Genomic DNA, 19,694 nt, shown 5'->3' with positions numbered 1-19,694 from the left:
AAGTTGGGGTAATACGTCCCGGTGAGAGGTGCCTTCCTCTCCATATAGCGTCGATACCGGATTGTCGTGCGTGGCTATCCTGTGGCGGCTAGCATCCCACGTCAACGGTCGTGTTGACTCTGACTCAGTCTCCACCTTTGCCATTCTCCTCCATAGCCGGTCCGCAGGGTTTCTGTTAATAATGGGGGTACGCGGGGGTGTCCCCCGCGTCTCCACACTATTAGACAGTGCGGCAACGCGCCTTACGTGGTCCTCGCGTTCTCGCTCGCATTAGTTGGGACTTGGCGCAACGCCTGGTGGTGCTCTCTGGTCTGGTTCGTCGTCGCTCGATGCCTCATCATGTGAATGAAGGCTCCATGTCTCCGAGCCTCAGATGAACCGCGTACAGCTCGGATGGCGGAGAGATCCTGTCCCCACGAGGTCAGGACACATCAGTGGTCCCTGTTGAACCGTTCCCGTGACATTCGGAGCTGTTTTGGCGGAGTCACCATCGCCATCATCAGCGTCGATTTTCTCATCATCTACGATCATTCCGCAAAAATTGCAGAAACTCCCCACAAAAAGGGTATCAATCGGTTCCTCTCGACGAGGGGAACGTCCTTATGCCCTTCCAGGGGAGAAAAACATCAAAAAATAATGAGAAAAACGCAAAAAACTACTCCGAATCGGGGAATCGAACCCCGGCCGTCCCGGTGAGAGCGGGAAATCCTAGCCACTGGACCAATTCGGATCGTTCTGTTGAATTGTTGTGTGGAAGGTTGGGAGGTGTTGAGATAATGTACGTATCACGCTTATCCGATTACTATCTTAAGTCAACGGCGTGGGTTCGAATCCCACTTCCCCCACCAGCACTTACTCTTAGTTTGTGACTGCTATCCACTTGATCAGAAGCTGAGTCTTGATTATTAAAAAGATCGCCCTTACGATAAGTACAACGATTACATTGGTTTCACGTACATGCTATTCACGTCAACTACGATACACGCATATCGATTGAACGTCTATCGATCCAGGACCTATATCTCGTTATGTTAAGTCCATTGACATTAACTTCATTTTTTTTTTTTTGATCAATCAATGGAAACTTTTTATTTAATTTCCATATATTACATGAAGTTAATGTCAATGGACTTAACATGACGAGATATAGGTCCTTGATAGATAGGCGTTCAATCGATTTGCGTGGATCGTAGTTGTCGTGAATAGCCTGTACGTGAAACCGATGTAATCTTTGTACTTATCGTAGGAGCGATCTTTTCAATAATGAAGACTCAATTTCTGAACAAGTGGATAGCAGTCACAAACTAAGAGTAAGTGCTGGTGGGGGAAGTGGGATTCGAACCCAAGCCGTTCTCGTCGGCATACCAGGGATAGTCCACTACACTAACCCTCCCCCTTGACATTAACTTTCGTGTGCTCAAGATAGTTTAAGGAGATATTTGAAAAGAGATTGAAAATATAAAGAAACTAATAATACTCTTGTTACTTCTTGTCCTTACAACACTTAAGATCTAAAGACTATTTATACACTTAAATTACGTAAAGTAAGTCACAGAAAATATAATCCGAAGGCTGAACCAAAGTCTCGCTACGGAATATTAAATAGTAACAAACTATTGTCCGTGAAACCGCTACTATTCGCCTATTTATCCTAGCTTACAGCATATCCCTTCTCTAGCACACGACATAACTTCATGTAATATATGGAAATTAAATAAAAGTTTCCATTAATTGATCAAAAAAAAATTACTATCTTAAGTCGGGGGAGGGTTAGTTTAGTGGACTATTCCTGGGATGCCGATGAGAACGGCGTGGGTTCGAATCCCACTTCCCCCACCAGCACTTACTCTTAGTTTGTGGCTGCTATCCACTTGATCAGAAGCTGAGTCTTGGTTATTGAAAAGACCGCCCTTACGATAAGTACAAAAGATTACATCGGTTTCACGTACATGCTATACGTGACAACTGCGATACACGCATATCGATTGAAAGTCTATCGATCAAGGACCTATATCGCATTAAGTCCATTGACATTAACTTCATGTAATATATGGAAATTAAATAAAAGTTTCCATTGATTGATCAAAAAAAAAAAAAGATTACTATCTTAAGTTTTCTGCAGTCCTTGATGCAGAACACGCACTTAAGATAGTGGGAAGTAGACCAAAAAATTATAGAAAAATAAAGAACTTGAATCCTGTATTTTCTTATTACAAAAGGAACATTAAGACTTATATAGTGTTTCTAACTAAAACTGAGTATAACTAAAATAAGAGAAGAATTACATTAAAGAGAAACATTGATAAACTTCTGAGATTACGAATATCTTATCCTTATTCTATATACTATCTTATATTCTACGTAACAGAATGTGTTGGAATCGTATCGAGATATCTGCAGTAGGACAACCAAGCCAAGCCACGTAATCCCTCAAGACCTGCTATTTCGGAGCATTATCGGAGCATTATTAAGTAATCGTTGTAATGTAATTCTTTTAGTATATATTGAACAGAACTCCCGCTATAGTAAAGGGAGACATCCTAAGTTCCAGATAGTATTCTTGTTTAATAAACCAGTAATTATCTTAACTATCCTCGCATGTACTACGCAGATTCTAACAAATGTTGTGAGGAAATTTGGAACTAAATGTATCAATGGCGCAGTAGTAGAGAACGGAGGCTTAGCTTTTGTGACTTGATCGCTTTATTATCTTTATTTCTTTAACTGAGCCCTTTTGTGTTAATATTTAATATTATACAGTTGTTTATTACGCCAACCTTATTTTATGATAACTTTATTATATTGAGATGATTCCATTTTATTACTTTTATTATTTATATTTTTCCCTATGTGATACGTTAACAACAGTATAAAAAGACCGATATTTCATTTACAATAAAAGACGTGCTATTTTGTATTGAGATAGAACTGGATTAGTTTACAAACCACTTTGTGTTGTTTATTAGTCTTCTGAAGTGTTTAAGGAAGGACAATCAAAAGCTTAGGGATAGCTAGAGGATTGTCGGGACAGACCTTATTAGACATATATTCGACGCAACATGAAATGTTGTGAAGTGTGGTAATTTTAACCAATGAGGAGTTGGCCATCGAGCCAAGGATCCTTGCCATTCGAGGACCACATTCCCAGTTAATCAAGGGGTAAGACAAAGGGATCCACTTTCTCCACTCCTATACAATATAGCCATAGAGCCACTCCTAATCAAACTAAGGAGCGTGATCAGCGGAATAAAGATACCCAACATTCCGAGTATTGTAACAACAGCCTTTGCGGATGATATCACGGTGGCAGTAGCTGATCAACGAGACGCCGACACACTGTTCGAGGTAATAGACAGATTCCAGCGAACTTCCAACTCCAAAGTCAATTGCCAGAAATCGGAAGCAGTCCCCTTAAGCCAACTCACAAGGATGCACCTACAACTACCATGCCGCTATATACAGGAAGAGGAATCCTTCACTCTGCTAGGAATACCCTTTAGCACGAAGAGCATCTTCCCGAGGGAAAGCTACTTCGAAGAACTGAGAGCCAAGTTACAAAAGACCGTCGAATCATGGAAAACGAGATCACTATCACTGATAGGAAAAGTCCATCTTGTAAACTTCCGCCTGCTCTCTAAACTATGGTACATATCTCAACTTATACCTCCTCCACCAAAATTCCTAAAGTGCGTGAACAGTATCATAAGGAGCTTTATCTGGGGAGGAAGGCGCCCATAGATATCTATGGAAATCCTCCAACAACCATCAGGACAAGGCCTGGGACTCATTAACCCGAAGTATCAAACTGACGCGATACTGGCCACGTGGTTTCAAAGAATGGCTACTGCAATGTCTACTGGAATCCGCCCAATTTGGGTACAACTCACTATACAAATGTTCGAAAAGTTCTACGCTCCAGCTGGAATAGGAATGGGTATTCTGGCAACGCAGTACACACAACGCAAACTCATCCGAACAGATGGAATATGGTCTCACCTACTGAGAGTATGGAGAAGTCTGGACGGCAAATTAGATCTCACCCAGAAATTCAACATTGAAGAAACGCTCTCTCTCCCCATAAACAACAGCTCTTACCTCACAATGGGTGGATGTCCTTTAAAATCGAAAGGCGAAAGTGTAGGCTTTCCAATGGCAATGATGTTTTCGATTTAGCCTCAAAATATCCGATCGCAGAAGGTACTGTCATCAAAGTCACAAAACGAATTACCCTCGCGATTGAATCACTACGCCCCGAATATGTTACCTGGCCAAATACTAGAAGAAAGGAGGAGATTAAAAACAGGTTCCTTGATATGAGTGGCCTTCCAGATGTAGTAGGAATTATAGATGGGACACATTTTCGTCTTAATTTCGCACCTAGCAAGGATCCCGAAACGTATTGGTCTCGAAAGAAAGAGTATGCAGCTCAGGCTCAATTAATTGTTGATTCGGATTTTCGCTTTATCGACTATGAAATTGGCTGGCCTGGGTCGGTCCATGGCGCTAAAGTTTATGTGAATTCTCAATTTTTTCGGCAACATGAGGTGTTACTGCATCCACCCGAATACATTATCGGTGACTCGGCTTATCCCATTTCACCTTTTTGCATCACGCCTTTTCGATCTCCACAAAATCGCCAAGAGAGAATATTCAATACGATATTTTCAAGTAAAATTAGAAATATTATTGAAAGAGCTATTGGTCGTCTCAAGAACCGCTTCCCAGCATTCTATTCATTGCGCTTGAAGGGCATGGAGAGTAATTGTAGGCTGATACATTGTGGAATTATGCTGCACAATTTTGTTGAATCCTTTGGAGATGAGTGGGAGGTTGATGAGGGGAATATATTGGAAGAAATGGATGATGAATTGACCTATAATACGGATTATGACAGAAGTGCTCGTGCTTTGGGAAAAGAAAAGCGAAGTAACTTGTTGACAGAGGTGCTATTAAGAAACGGCTACGATTAACCATTCAATGTATATATGACACAATACAAGGGTATTTATTTTGTTAAGCTTGGGTTCAATGTACTAAATATTCGGTGTTGTAATTTATCATTTGATCATACTGTAATCACTTTCATAATTAATTCTTAATCAGATATAATCCGGTGCACTTTCCATAATAATGTAGTAGGTGCTAACTGGTAATCCGGTTCCTTAGAAAGACCAGGATGCTTTATTGAATTGGACTTATGATTACCATACACGTACCAACACAATTACATTAACAGTGAATTGTTCGGAAATTATTAGGAAATTAATATAGGTGAAGACAAGAGTTAAACGAATTGATGAGTTGAAGTTAATGGCTAAAAGTTAGATAGTACGAATATGAACAAGCCGTTGTACTTTACTCATCCTCCTGCGCTCTATTTCTATTTAGCTTCTTCATTTCAATATCTAACCTCCTATTATTAAATTTAATTTCTTCAGTGTTCCGAATTCTCTCCAACTCTATATTATTTCGTTCCAATTCTAGCTTTTGGTTAAGCAATCGTAACTTCTTTATCTCCGCCTCATAACTCAAGTGTGCCTGGCTTTCCTCTTTACGGCGCTTCGACTCCCTTTTGTCTGCCATTATTTTTACATATTCATTAAGTACTTCCATCGTATTCTTTGAACCTTTACCGCTAGATTTAGCAATTTGAGATTTTGTTCGATTGCTAACAGACGTTGGTGGGGTTGCCCACTCTACATCAGATACATCCTCCGCGTCCTCAAAATGGCTCTCCTGGCTTGGGCCGACTTCATTATCCATCGTACTTAAGTTGTTTTCTTCTCTATCAATATCGGAGAATATTTCAATGAGGCACGTCGGATATACGTCCAATACAATTTTGTATTGTATCTAAAAAAATTAGTTTTCACCTTTCAACAGATTCACTGATAATTCTGCCTAGATTTTGATCATCTACACTGATAGTTGAGGTACTATACTCAGGCCCAGGAATCTTGTAGGAAGGTGACACATTCTCCCTTGATCCATGGTATCTTTCAAAATGATCACGGTGTTCAACCACTTGAACATCTGATCCAGTCATGCCTTCTTTTTTCTCAACAGCTACCCAGAGTTTAAGGAGCGAGTCGTATTTGTTCTTGCACTGTTGTGTAGTAAAGCCGAGCTTATTTGACGCACGCTTCCATATCTCCATTTTAATCCCCTTTATATACGTATCCCAATATTCTTCTACAATTGCGATCAATGTATCAATCTCCTTAGCTGTCCATTTGGCTCGTCGATTGCCAGTCGCCGTATGTGAATGGAGAGATGAAGATGATATTGAAACGCCTTTAGAGCTCAATGTAGAACCACTTCGCGTTTTCATTTTTAAAAAAAGTAAACCGATCTTCTAATAAATCTTTTATAACCAAGCTGTATTAATGGAGCATTTTTTTTTCCTTTCGTATTATAGTAGTTCATCTATATAATTCTTTGAACCTTGTTATTGAACCCTGGATATTGTCTGGGTAACCCCTGTAATGTACTAAATCTTCATCATGCATAATTTAATGGAACTTCCCACTGTGATAAAGATAAGATATTTTAACTAGTGAATCGAGTTATGATAAATTCATTTCAGCCAAAAACGCGACTCGAGAGGTGATTATTTTCAAGCGATTATTACGATTTTCTGAGTATTCTGCTGAAACCAAATTAGCCAGTTAAAATGCAGGATTTCGCTTAATTTTAAGCGAATAATCAGAAAAATCGGTAGCGTGAACCACCCCATTAATATCGGTATTTCCTATAGACAGTCATAGCTGCGCCACTCAAGCCACAAATAACTCCTTCTTTAGCTTTATGCACAATTATTTCTATGTTAGTTTAATAGATTTTAGGCAAATTACTACCGCTTTAATAATTTTATTCAAGCTTGTTCTGTTTTTGTTAAAAAGTTTGTTTAATCAGCTCGTTCTAAAATATAACACAAAGGTGAGAAAATATAAAATTTCCAAAGAATTAAGGTAATAACAAATGACAATAAACAACTGATCAACAATGAAAAACAACAAAGGTGGCTACTTCGAACTTAGCCTTAAGTCATTGATGAGCTATTCTGAATCGCTCGATTCTCATGGTGATAATCCGACCGACTATTGTTCTGTTACAGTTACTCTTTGGTTAGAGACACCATGTTTCACAGCAGAAACTTGGTGTGCTCTGAATGATTTAAGGAGATATTCGAAAGGAGATTGAAAGTATAAATATAACTAATAATATTCTAGTTACTTCTTGTTGAATTTTTGTTACAAAGAATAGGATCTAAAGGCTATATATACACTTAAAATATCCAAGTTACGTAAAGTAAGACAGATAATATAACCCGAAGGCTAAATCAAAGTTTCGCTACGGAATATTAAATTGTAACAAACTATTGTCCGTGAAACCACTACTATTCGCATATGCTATCTTAACTTACAACGCACCCCTTCTTTAGCACACGTCAAAAGTGTTATGTGGAAATGGCTTTTGCTACGGAGAAGTCACATAAGCAGCCACAAGTAATCTGGACAGTCGTAGCGAGCCACAACATAGCCTTGTGAATAATATATTGACCATGAACTACATGAGGAGTAAAGTCCAAGGGATGAACAGCAATGAAACAGGACCGGAAAAAAGATTTCATCAATAAACTGTCAAGGGGAAACTGATTGAACATTATAGTTGAATCCGTGACCTTTACCCAGGACACCTTTGAATATCAAGCCTCAGTCCCAACTCCGTCTTGAGAATCGCACTCAACCTCTCACTGCTGTATAACAAAATCATTTTTCTCCCCACCAGCATAAATATGTCTGGACTCTCCACTAATACCGTTTCTTGCTTGTAGTGTCTACTTTCTCCATTAGCACTGTATTTATCTTGTCTAATCTGGGTTCTCTACAGCCATTCTCTTTGTCTCATTGTCTTTCTCTGTCTTGTCGTGTCTATATTCTCTACTAGTACAGCTGCTTACTTATTCTGTAACTTCTGTCATTGACTGGCTATATCCAACGCATAAACATACGATCTTTGATTCGTCTTTATCAATAAACGTCCTTGGGATAAATTTCAATAAAGAGCTTTTTTTTTATGAAAGAATAGGAAAAATATGCATAATCTCTTCACATCCCCTGCGCCTTACATGGAATTCTTATGGTCTGACGTTTATCAACGCAAGTCAAGGGCATTAAAAGAATATGCCATAAGTCAAATTAGATACAGCAATTGAAGTTTCTAGACTAACTATGTACTTCTGAAGAAAAATGATGATAGCATGAAAAATAATTTCTTGTTTTTTCATCTATAATATATCGCAAACTTAAATATATGAAACAACAAATGGTTTCTAATCCGATGAATAGCAGTGCTTGCATTGTTTCCACTGAAGGAAGAAAATTAAGGCAGTGCTACCACAACCATAGGTGATGTGACATAATGCTACGCAAATATTTTCAATAAAAGCCATTATAAATGTAGAAGTTTAATTATCTCATCGTTAAGTCATCTCCTAATCACGAAACAGCAATTATATCACATTGACGTATATTTATCTTATTGTTCTATGATCAACTACTTTTCTCAATAGAGAAAAGCGTAGAAATTATTGCTTGGAATATGAAATTTGAATCCTAAACATTTGCCTTTCAATTAAATTCTTAATAATACGTTAATTGAAAAAATTCACCGTAATAATTACTCCAGCGTTTTTAATATGAGAATTACATTATAGTTCCCATCATAATCTAGATTTTTCTCTGCATATATACAAGCTTAGATAATTTATTAAATACAACCATATCTATTGTTATTAACCGATATATCATAATTGTAGTTTTGTAATAAACAATAACAAAACAAAGCAGGGCACTAGTGTAAGGCTGCATATATTTGCCAATTAATTCCCACGAAAGAAGAAAAGCAGAGTTCCTGGTGATGGCGATTTGAAACACTATGTAGTTGTCCAAGCGCGCAGCAATAAACCAATAAAGATACTTTACACAATTCCTTGAATTCTCAGGGTTTTATGTTTCTCGTGGTGTGTGTGGTTAACTTTTATGTTTTGTAAAAATAACGTTGAATAGGAATGCGTCGAGTTATTGGGTCAGTGCATGCGCCTGCCAAAACTAATGTCTCGATACCTAAATCGAGTCTCAAAGTTTCTGTCAAGTATTATAGAAATAAGCATATCTTATATCGGAATGTATTAAATTTTTTGAAAAGATTAAAATAATGACATATAACCAACGCTAATATTATCCTATTTCATGTGAAGAAGAAGCGGAATATATTTCTTGCCCCCAATTAATCTATCATTCGTTATATTTTTCCAAGATTTGTGTAGGATTATTAAAAAATATAGGTGGCAAATTATGAACTGAACCAATTTTCAAAGCAAAACTTTCTAGGGCAAGTCTAAGATTTGATATGTTTGTTTTAGATCTGAAACTATGCTCTTGGCTTATACAACCAAAGTGAAATATTATTGTAATGACGCTCTTCGTTCAATGGATTTGATTATTTTGCTAATTTATTTGACGACAATGGTTCCCACGAAAATTAAATTCGTACAAGTCTTCAAGGAATTAACTAATGTTTAACCAGTTTCATTTGCCAACACGCTCATTTAACGATATAAAAAGAGACTTCTAAAATAAAAACATTAACTCAAGTCGTTCATTTTTCTCATATATCATATAATACTAGTATTACATCACTACCATTCATTTCTACCACGTTCCTTGCAATAATGAAATTGAACTCTTTTCTCTCTCCCAACTCGTTACCAAATTCCATTTCTAATATCGTTTTGGTAGTTATTTTTATCTCACTCTTCCCAATCGTTAATGCCGCCTGCAGTTCGATTTCGGTGCGGAAAGAATTCCGACAATTTTCTGACCAAGAACGAAGAGATTTCTTAAACGCTGTAAGAGCATTAAATCAGGGCGTTAGACCAACCCGATTCGATCGATTGGTCAGGATTCATCAAGTAGCAAGAGAAAACGCCCATTATCAGCCTCAATTTCTTCCTTGGCATCGCTACTTCTTACGAGAGTATGAAAGAGCACTTCAAAGCATCAACCCCAGAGTTGTGCTCCCTTATTGGGTAATTATACTTTACATTCAATGAAGTTATATATTTTCCTAAATGTTTTTTCAATGTAGAACTGGGGTGAAGATGCAAGTAATCCTACTTCGAGCAGGATATTCTCTAATGAATGGTTTGGGGGAAATGGTAATTGTGTCAACACTGGAGCGTTTGCCAATTGGAGGGTTTATTATTATGGCAACAATTATTACTACCCACATTGTCTCCGGCGGAATATCAATTTGCAAGACAACGTGGTTGACACCGTTGCTCTCCAGAACATAATATTGACCAGTGATAGATACGATACTTTACGTAGAGCATTAGAAGGCAATCCTCACAGTGGTATTCATGTTGGAATTGGAGGTGATATGTTTACCATGGCTAGCCCAAATGAGTAAGTGTTGTCACATTGTAAGCGTAAACAAGGGTATTAATGTTTTTTTCAGCCCTCTTTTTTATATGCATCACGCCTTTATCGACAAGTTATGGGCAGACTGGCAAAAGCGAAATCCAAGATTAGCGAATCAATACGAGGGCCGAAATAAGGATGGCACTTATGTGACATTAAATGAAGTAATGCAACCATTTAATGTACGTGTAGGGTCAGCTATGTCCACAACAAGCGATGGCTATTGTTACGTTTACAATGAATATTCCGGCTCCAGGAATGTAGCTGCTGCTGATGCAGAAGCTGAGTTTTCTGCCGCTGAAGGAACTAGAAACAGTACCCGCTTGTCCAATGTTAAACCCAAGATTCTTAGAGAGCCAAAGAGTACTCCTGAGCAATGGATTATTATGAACGGTGGTAATGTGAGAGAAGTACGCGCACAAGAGAACCGCCTTAAAGGATTCATTAGGCAGTTTAATCAAAATGTTACATCTAATCTTCCGCTTAATGTTGCAGCAAAAGTTGATATTTAATTTATTAACTTATCACAAAATTTGCATTTTTGGGTCTAATCTTTAATTTAATGTTAATAATTACCTTTATATTTATTTAAGATAATATCAATATTAATAATATCATAGAACTGAAATTTTTAAATTTTTGAGATTTACATTTATTCTAGGCGAATTAAATAAGGTTTCATTTCATAATGGAACACCAATAATAAAATGTCAGGATCTAATTTATTGTTAAACTAAGACATTTTCAAGTGACGAAAACACATAGCTTTTATTTTAGCTTCTATTTTGGATTATTTGAATGGCTTCAACTAATCTAAAATAAAAGCTAAATTCTTAAATTCCTTTTGTCATAGTTATTTGAAATTATTTTTGTAAAAGCCCTATTGGCGTCTACAGCAACCAGAACCCTGAGATCCTGATATCTTTTTGTCCAATTTTCAGGTAAGAAATCAATCATTTAAAAATCGAAGTATTTATCAAACTTGATATATGCAATTCATATGGAGATTTAAGTTGCGTTTTGAATAAAATATTTGGCTAACTGCTCAGCAAGGAAGCAAGCAAGGTTCCTTTAAAGATTTATAGGATGTAGGTTTTTCAAGGTTAAAGTAAAGCAATTAGTTAAAAAGGTTTAGTTTGCCATTTACGCTAAAATTTTCTTAAATATGCTATTCGAAACCATCCCTGGATTGGCAAATACAATGTCTAGAAATTTTAATATAAATCGTGAACGTAAATATCGAGCTAAAAATAAAATTCAATATACTTTAAACTATGAAATACATACTAAGAACTTTGAAAGCATTAATTATTGTTGTCCTAATCACCACTGCCGATGCTCAAGCATGGATCAATAGCAATTATACAGCAGAATACGATTATATTATAGTTGGAGGAGGATCTGCTGGCGGGTTGGTAGCGATACAACTTGCCAAAGCAGGATTTTCAACATTATTGATGGAAGCGGGGCCAGCACACGTTGATAAAAATGTCACTGTGCCTTTATTTTACACTCATGCCGACGAAGATCCAGCAATTTCGTTCTCATTTTTCCCAAATAAATATATCGAGAACTCAACTCAATATCAAGGAAAAGTGTTCTATTCGCGAGTAGGGGCGTTTGGAGGCTGTTCTATCCATAATGCATTGAATATTGTCTATCCGAGCAAGAGGAATTTTGATAGTCTTGTGAGACTAACTGGCGATCAAACATTCAGCGAGTCTAATATGCGGGAAATGTATTTCAAAACCACGGAACGAAATTATTATCCACTAAAAGCATCTCCCGGATTGCATGGGAAAAGCGGCTGGTTCCCTATAAGTTATTACAATCCCCTGAAGTTAGTTGGCCTTGCAAGCCTCAATTTATTGCGGATCATTGATCTTCAAGTAAAATTTTAACCAAGTGTTCATTCAACCCAAAGCTCACCTCTCATCTTCCTATTTTATCACTTTAGCTATATAATATGTTCTTAGCTTTTGTTGGAAACCCAAAGCACTATCTTAACTTCTATTTTGCTGGCGCGTTAGGAAATAGTGTAGAGGGAACAGCTTTTGTGCCAATGAATGTGGATCCTAATACAATGGAGTGCGGCAATTTTGCTGGATATATTCTCGACACTGCAAATTCACTTTCAAATTTCGATATTTGGACGAATACATCTGCAACCCGGGTTATCATAGACGATGACAAAGTAGCTCGGGCTGTTGAATATAAGCAGGGAAAGTACCTATTTAAAGCTAGTCCACTCTCTACTAATGCAAATCGCCAAAACGCCATTGGCGGTATTGTAAAAGCTCGGTGCGAAGTGATTGTCTCCGCAGGCGCATTCAATACTCCTCAATTACTTATGCTGAGTAGAATAGGGGATCAAGATTATTTGAGATGCAAAAGTTCACTTATCGGGAGTTGCGAGCAACCTCCAAGACCATTACGAAACGTCGTATATCATCAAATTCCCTAGAATATTTAATCTTCTAAAGAACTGCAAACTTCAAGCTACGCAGGATGACTATTGCTATAATCAGTATGTCAATAAGAGTACCGGACCGTATACATTCAATGAAGTCATAGGAGGAGTGCTACGAAAATCTCAGCCTAATCGTGGAGAGCTAGACATCTTTACTTACACTGTTGCTGGCTATTTTCCTAAATTCTACGTTGGCTTTTCGCAAGATATTCCGAAAAATTTTGATAGCGTAACTCAGATTATTCTCAAGGCTCACACATCTAACCCGGGGGTAGTTCGTTTAACATCTGGCGATCCTTTCGATATGCCAGATATTAATTTCAACTATTTTGCGAAGAATGGTGATGAAGATATCAAGGACTTCACGCAAGAACTTAGGTTACTCCGAGAAGAGTCCAAGAAATAATTATTGCTTAGTGGATACAGAGAAGTCCAGCCGGGTTTTGATGTCAATACAGACAAAGAAATTGAAAATTTTGTGCGCAAAGAAACTTTTGGCCATCACGCATGCTGTACTGCTAATCTTGGAGCGGATTCTGATTCTATGTCCATTCTAGACGGTAAATTCCGTGTCCGTGGTGTGAAAAACTTGCGTGTAGTTGATGCTACCATCTTCCCAGCTGTCCCTGGCTATTTCCCAGTGCTATTCGTCCATATGCTGGGGTTGAAATCAGCCGACACAATATTGGCAGATAGTAAGGTGATATAATTTTAAGCAATTAAAGCAGTAGTCGAAGTGTCATTTAACTCGGATTGTAGTGCATGTAATAATTACCGTACTTTAATAGTGTTGAAATTCTAAATGTGTATAACTTTATGAATAAAAGTGGATGAATATTTACTTACAAATTTAGTATTCTATAGTAATTACTTCCAAAATTTTGTGTATAAAGATTTTTCTACGAAGATGAGAGCTGTTGCGATATTCTCACATGAACCTTAATATTTAGATTAAAATTCTCTCCCGGTAGATAATCGCTACTTTGATTTTATTGACAAAATATGAGATCAATAGTCAATGCTTAGAACCTATTCAAGTTTTTATTAAATCTACTATATATCAATCATAGCATTAATCACGTCTTTGATTGCTGATTTTTTTCCATACACATCCAAATATACGCTTCCGTCTTTGCAGGGAAGAACCACAAGAACCATGCCAAGTGCGGGTGACGTTTGCTGCATGACAAATTCGACTTCGGCAATATTCTGCTCACCATTCTCGTCCTTGGATGCTGCAAACTGCACTTCATATGCGGGAAAATCGCGCCAACTCGACATACGGGTATCGTTAAAAGTTCCTCCAAATATCATCTTCTGATTGGCGGGCTGGGTCACAAGCCAAGTAATAAAATTTACCATGCGAATATGTGCAGAAGGATTGCTTGGCGAAACATAATTATGGATAGATTTTCTTATGGAATGAGCCAAGACATTGAGTGGTTGTTCTGCGACGTTGGCTATCGGCTCAGTGTAAATTGGTTCTGAGAAATTTCCAAAGTAATACGCCCCATCCGGGAAACATTCAGCTAAGCGTGGACGAAGATTGACTGCATGAGAAAAGCTCACTGGGGAAGAAGAGCGATAAACAGACTGAAAGCATCTCCATAGATGAGCGGAAAGTGCGTCTAGGGTTGAAATTCTTAAGGGTTGAACATCCGCTGTTGTGTCCTTGCTGGTCTCGAAATTCTGGGTGGCTTCTCTTTTGAGTTTTGCCAACTGATCCTTTGTTATGAATATCTGATGCGTAGCCGATTCCTCCTGCGTGAGAAGTAGAATAGAAAACATCCATTTCATGAGCAAAGATTGCCACCAGGTTAATTTCTTGATTGACGTTGATTTGAAATCCCGTGGAACCTTCTCAGCATTGCTCGTGATTTTCGACATAGCATCAATGCGGTTGGGTAGCGTATTAATGGGAGGTATAACATCAAGAGATTGAGATATCTGTGCCCAGCGTTTCATAAAATAAAATGCTGCATCGCCATCAACCAATATATGAGGGATATTCACAGCGACGCAGGTTTCACCACCTGGAAATCTTGTAACTTGAGCGCGAAAAAGGCGATGCCGATTATTTCCTTGGCTTCCGTCATAATCAGAGATTTGACATGAAGGATTGCCTATTAGCCACATAAGCTTGGGTTTTTCTCTTCCTTGAGAGCTTCTTTCGATCCCACCATCGGAAGTAAATTGCGGAACTATTGTGTCAAACGGTATACTTGTTTCGGCTACACGCCACTCAGCTCCTGCACTCGATTGTTCCTCTTCCCATAGAAGTACTTTCCATTGTCCATTATCCTCGCAAATAAGTCTTCCAGCCAAGATCGGGAACTCTTTTTCTAATGCGACTATTAGAGCCTGTCGAAGTTTATCCAGATCCAACGACTTTCGATAGAAAAAAAATATTCGAACAGTCATTGACTTTGCGAGATCATCCCATTTTGTAAGAGTGATTGATTTTTCGGCTGGATTTGCGGCATTGGCGGGATTAGGAAAAATTACCTCGCTTGAGAGTAAGCGTGCAGTCATTGGTGGTCGATCCAAAGAGCTAATTAACTTGGCCGTGCGATGGGAACTAAAAGGTGCCATTATTGTCGAAACCAACGAAGCTACTAATCCTGGGCGATTCTTCTGCTTGCTAGATGAATTGTCCATATTTTCCACTTTTATTGAACTGGGATATAAGCGACTAAGAAGTTGTATGGGGCAATTGAAGATTGAATGCCTTTTTATGCTTTTCTTAAGTGGAAATCCATTACTTGATAAAAGTGTGATACAAGCAGTTTTTCCCCTTTAGAGTCGAAATCAAAATGGACTAATAAAGTAATAATTAACATTTGCTCAAGAGGCGTCAAGCAAAAAAATATCCTAACTAGGAAATGAAAGTCACACTCTTTTGTTAAGAGCCGAATTTCTCTTTTAAATCATTTACCAAGTGGCTCGAGCTAGGGATCACAAACCTTAAATCGTGGCCAACTCATGCTAATATATGATTTCCACTCTAGAGTTAAGAGCAAAGTGGGCGGTATTTTAAACTACTGCGTAATTAAATCCGATTACTTGGCGTTATAGTAGAATGAAATCAAGCCGTTAGTCCCCTATTTTTTTTTTTCAGCCTGAAAATTATTAGTAATTTTTTTTTTGTATAATATTATGATTTTAGTTTAAACAAATATAACTCAGGTTTTATTTGTATTCATTTTCATTCTGTATGTTTGTGAGCTTCTTTTGGTCCCCGACTCTCGTCTAAAATCTTCTTAATCAACTTTTAAATCAGAATATTCTGTTTATTAGGAAGATGTTGAACAAGCTGTTGAGCAGTTGATATAGCACGGTTAATCAAGGTGAACACAACGTCGTTCACAAATTTTGGAAATCCCGTTTTAGCAATTTCCCAAGGCTCCAGAGATTTAGAGGATTGCTGCTCAAAATTTGACGGCTCAGTGCTTTCCAATATGGTAGATCTGTGCGGTGGTATGAACCAGCGTTGTGCTATCTCCGATTCATAGATCATATTCTTGCCTTGCTTTTTACGAAAAAGAGAAGTGGGCACACGGGAAAAGATATCGCTTTACCGAGCTGCAGCCGCAGACTGATATATGACTGCTGTGCGATATTGGATAGTATTTTTCTATATTAAAATAAGGTGGTTAACTACTACCTTCTCCTGCCCGCTATAATGCTATAATAACTATCTTTACCGCTGAACAAATATAACCCATCTTTTTCGACAAGATCGAAATCTTCTATACGGTGATATTGTTCAATAAGTTTTTCCATCGCGAATTCAGAGATTTTATCTTCCAAGTTGCCGAATGGATGTGGGGGATAAAGCTTGCGTCGCTTTCTAGCTTGATAAAGACAAAAAGCTCAATGTTTTTCCTGCTCATTAAAAAGTATCTCGAAAGAGTCGAAGAGTTTGCTAAGACTGGCCTGAGTGGTGGTGAAACGCTTGAGAACTGCATGTTGCCCTTCTACACGCTGAATCGAATGTACGCCAAGATTAGTGTAATCCGAGACAAATGCCTCTGCCCACATTTCACTACGATTATACCAGATAAACTGCTGTATTGGGGTATGCTTTAATTATCTCATTGTAATGCTTGTTGAATTCGTCTGGTGTCTGTGAGCTTAACAGCTTAGTAAGCTCTTTTGCAAAGTCTTTGTAGTTCTCAACCTTCCGGCTCAAATGCACTTGTATATCCTTTGTTATATGCCATGAACAAAGCTGGTGCTAAGCATGTGGGATACCATTACGGACAGCACTTATGAACGCTGGGTCGGAATCGCTAATCACTGTTCGTGTACTCTCAGTTGATTCTCTTTTCAAACAAGTTATTAATTGCTGGAGCGCCAACGTAAATACATGGGTAGATTCGCGTTTTAGTAGCGCAATTCCCATCAAAAGCGTTTTGATATTTTCATCTACACCGACTAAAACCAAGTAAGGAAGGTTGAAGTGGTTGGTACGATAGGTACTATCAGCAATCACGACCTCAGGACACTTGTCCGCAAGTGAAACATGCGAGTTACGCATCCAAAATATGTTTTGCAACTTGCCATTTTCCAATACGTATTTGACGGTATATTCGATTGTATTCTCAAGATTGGTCAACAAGGCAGCAATTTCGGACAGCTCACCCTTTTCTCTTCTAGTAATTGTCACTAAAGCATTATGGATATCCTTTGCCTGAATGGATACAACCTAGCTACAAAAAAGATGGGTTGCGAGAGAAACACCACATTCAAATTGAACAATGTTCTGGGCAAACTGAACTGTTTCAGGTTCGGGTCTACGAAATCTGCGAGCAAAACGGATATCTTCGGGCTCCAAAGGATGATTATGCTCGATATTACCAGAGGTAACGCGATAAGCATTTACGGCTTTTGAAAATCGAAATCGCAATATGAAAGGACAATCGCACTTCACTGTTGATACGGTTCTCATAGGTATTTCGTTATTCGAACTGTGTTGGCCTGATCGTGAACATGAAATAGTCAAAGCAGTGAGGAATCCAGTTGTAAGATCTGAGTGCTCTACCCTCCATTCAAACCCAATACTAACTGCATAACCGTTCGTTCATTCATTTATTTCGTCTTGATCTTTGAACATACGGAATTTGATATCAGAAATGGAGATGGTCATTTTTACAAAGAATAATGAAAAGATTTAAATTCTAAAGGCTACGATCAACCTGAGAAAAACAAAATTTTAATTTTAGGCGTGAGTAATAAAAGTAAATGTGTAACTTGCTGTTAAATAAAACAAAATAATTAACCAACTTAGCAGTAATTAATAGTTATACCCGGGTACAAATAGAATTACCCTTTGTTATAATCGTTTGTTCGGATCTTATGTTCAGTGCCTATGAAATTTTGCCATCATTTTTATTATTTATATAATCTTACTAGAATAAATTATTCCCGAGTTCAATCTTTCACCCTATTTAAATCTATCCTCCGACAACAACTAAAATTTTCAATTATTTTTTGAATTACCCCCCTCTCAAAATCCCTGATTTCGAGATGTCTTATAAGTCTTATATCAATATGAAAAAAACAATCAGCTTAAATTTTAAGCCCGATCTAAAATCTTCAATCCTTTCTGCACCGCTGGACGTGATTCTATACGAGCAAGCCAATTCTTGATGTTGGGAAGATCGTCAATAGAGACCCCGGCGAAATCGTGACTACGAACCCTAGAGGTAAATGTTAAATTAATAACTTCTCTACAACATCTATATTCTAATAGGGGCTGATCAACCATGTAAAATTTGCAATATCCGCTAAAGAATATTGTCCACCAGCTAGCCATTCCCTTCCTTGCGAGAGCTGTTTCTCAATAACTTCATACAATCGCCTTGTCTCATTTTGATACCTCTTTATTCCATATTCAATCTTCTCGGGAGCAAACTTAAAAAAATGATTGGCTTGGCCTTGCATTGGCCCCACCCCTCCCATTTGGAACATAAGCCATTGCAAGACCTCGGAACGAGCATTGGGATCTTTGGGATAGAGTTTACCAGAGGGATCATAATGTTCACAAAGGTAAATCATGATAGCGCCTGATTCGAAAACGTTAAATTCGCCCCTGGAATGATCGGTCAAAGCCGGAATACGCCCATTTGGATTGATTTTGGTAAACCACTCTGACTTTTGTTCGTTTTGACTCAAAGAGATTGCTTTTACATTGTACGGCAAACCGAGTTCTTCAAGCGTTATGGATGGCTTAAAGCCATTAGGTGTGGCGGCAGTGTATAGCGTCAAATTTGGAGCAGACATAATGAATTATTTCATATATGCATGAAGTTGCTCGACTCGCTAAGTGTAGGCTCAATACTCAAAGAATTCAGAAAGACATCAGGTGTTTGCGAGCAAAAGCTTTTTTAAATACAGAAAAACGCCATTATCTCTCAAACTACAAGGGGTTATTTCCTGGTTGTGCCACCATAGAAAAATATATTCACAAATCCACTAGTTATTGGATAAAAAGTGCAGAACTATTTATTAAGAAACTTTTAAGTTACACTCGCGTTTATTATATTCCCATATGGTGTAATAATCGCTCATGAAAGCTAATACGATAAGATTAGGCAATTTTTTTATTAATCCTTGCCGTGTATGTATCTCCACAGTTGTTATTAAGAATGCAGGTAATATCACGGATATTTATTTTGTTGGAACTGATTAAGAGTATATTAATAAAAGGAAAGAAGACAGATAGAAGGGATAAC

At 37.9% G+C, this 19,694-nt stretch overlaps 9 protein-coding genes and 2 non-coding genes across 11 annotated transcripts; 4 read left to right on the top strand and 7 right to left on the bottom strand.

The window, feature by feature from the left end:
- Positions 1-242: 242 nt before the first annotated feature.
- On the bottom strand, positions 243-531 carry VTP21DRAFT_6909 (uncharacterized protein; the record flags this gene model as incomplete). The annotated part of the gene is made up of 2 exons (XM_069397591.1): positions 243-407; positions 463-531. 2 exons carry the CDS (start codon positions 529-531, stop codon positions 243-245), a joined length of 234 nt encoding a protein of 77 aa, XP_069255136.1.
- Positions 532-658: 127 nt separating this feature from the next.
- Positions 659-730, bottom strand: VTP21DRAFT_t17. Its single transcript has one exon. It is a non-coding gene; the product is annotated as a tRNA-Glu (tRNA).
- Positions 731-1,763: 1,033 nt separating this feature from the next.
- On the top strand, positions 1,764-1,836 carry VTP21DRAFT_t31. Its single transcript has one exon. It is a non-coding gene; the product is annotated as a tRNA-Ser (tRNA).
- A 1,908-nt stretch (positions 1,837-3,744) lies between these two features.
- On the top strand, positions 3,745-4,970 carry VTP21DRAFT_6908 (uncharacterized protein; the record flags this gene model as incomplete). Its single annotated transcript, XM_069397590.1, has 2 exons — positions 3,745-4,105; positions 4,174-4,970. The coding sequence occupies 2 exons, from the start codon at positions 3,745-3,747 to the stop codon at positions 4,968-4,970; spliced, it is 1,158 nt and encodes a 385-aa protein (XP_069255135.1).
- Positions 4,971-5,355: 385 nt separating this feature from the next.
- Positions 5,356-6,157, bottom strand: VTP21DRAFT_6907 (uncharacterized protein; the record flags this gene model as incomplete). Its single annotated transcript, XM_069397589.1, has 2 exons — positions 5,356-5,785; positions 5,874-6,157. 2 exons carry the CDS (start codon positions 6,155-6,157, stop codon positions 5,356-5,358), a joined length of 714 nt encoding a protein of 237 aa, XP_069255134.1.
- Positions 6,158-9,736: 3,579 nt separating this feature from the next.
- VTP21DRAFT_6906 (uncharacterized protein) lies at positions 9,737-10,999 on the top strand (the record flags this gene model as incomplete). Its single annotated transcript, XM_069397588.1, has 3 exons — positions 9,737-10,093; positions 10,153-10,472; positions 10,525-10,999. The coding sequence occupies 3 exons, from the start codon at positions 9,737-9,739 to the stop codon at positions 10,997-10,999; spliced, it is 1,152 nt and encodes a 383-aa protein (XP_069255133.1).
- Positions 11,000-11,761: 762 nt separating this feature from the next.
- VTP21DRAFT_6905 (uncharacterized protein) lies at positions 11,762-13,666 on the top strand (the record flags this gene model as incomplete). The annotated part of the gene is made up of 4 exons (XM_069397587.1): positions 11,762-12,376; positions 12,445-12,930; positions 13,016-13,335; positions 13,384-13,666. 4 exons carry the CDS (start codon positions 11,762-11,764, stop codon positions 13,664-13,666), a joined length of 1,704 nt encoding a protein of 567 aa, XP_069255132.1.
- A 344-nt stretch (positions 13,667-14,010) lies between these two features.
- On the bottom strand, positions 14,011-15,549 carry VTP21DRAFT_6904 (uncharacterized protein; the record flags this gene model as incomplete). Its single annotated transcript, XM_069397586.1, has 1 exon — positions 14,011-15,549. One exon carries the CDS (start codon positions 15,547-15,549, stop codon positions 14,011-14,013), a length of 1,539 nt encoding a protein of 512 aa, XP_069255131.1.
- Positions 15,550-16,228: 679 nt separating this feature from the next.
- Positions 16,229-16,474, bottom strand: VTP21DRAFT_6903 (uncharacterized protein; the record flags this gene model as incomplete). The annotated part of the gene is made up of 1 exon (XM_069397585.1): positions 16,229-16,474. One exon carries the CDS (start codon positions 16,472-16,474, stop codon positions 16,229-16,231), a length of 246 nt encoding a protein of 81 aa, XP_069255130.1.
- A 356-nt stretch (positions 16,475-16,830) lies between these two features.
- On the bottom strand, positions 16,831-17,908 carry VTP21DRAFT_6902 (uncharacterized protein; the record flags this gene model as incomplete). Its single annotated transcript, XM_069397584.1, has 4 exons — positions 16,831-16,941; positions 17,015-17,164; positions 17,222-17,625; positions 17,701-17,908. 4 exons carry the CDS (start codon positions 17,906-17,908, stop codon positions 16,831-16,833), a joined length of 873 nt encoding a protein of 290 aa, XP_069255129.1.
- Positions 17,909-18,535: 627 nt separating this feature from the next.
- Positions 18,536-19,242, bottom strand: VTP21DRAFT_6901 (uncharacterized protein; the record flags this gene model as incomplete). Its single annotated transcript, XM_069397583.1, has 2 exons — positions 18,536-18,659; positions 18,725-19,242. 2 exons carry the CDS (start codon positions 19,240-19,242, stop codon positions 18,536-18,538), a joined length of 642 nt encoding a protein of 213 aa, XP_069255128.1.
- Positions 19,243-19,694: the final 452 nt, after the last annotated feature.

Source organism: Calcarisporiella thermophila, assembly GCF_041956535.1.
Source record: "Calcarisporiella thermophila strain CBS 279.70 unplaced genomic scaffold VTP21scaffold_3, whole genome shotgun sequence".
Classification (NCBI taxonomy): Eukaryota; Fungi; Calcarisporiellomycota; class Calcarisporiellomycetes; order Calcarisporiellales; family Calcarisporiellaceae; genus Calcarisporiella; species Calcarisporiella thermophila.
The sequence above is the reverse complement of the archived record's forward strand: the minus strand, read 5'-3'. Positions and strand labels throughout refer to the sequence as shown.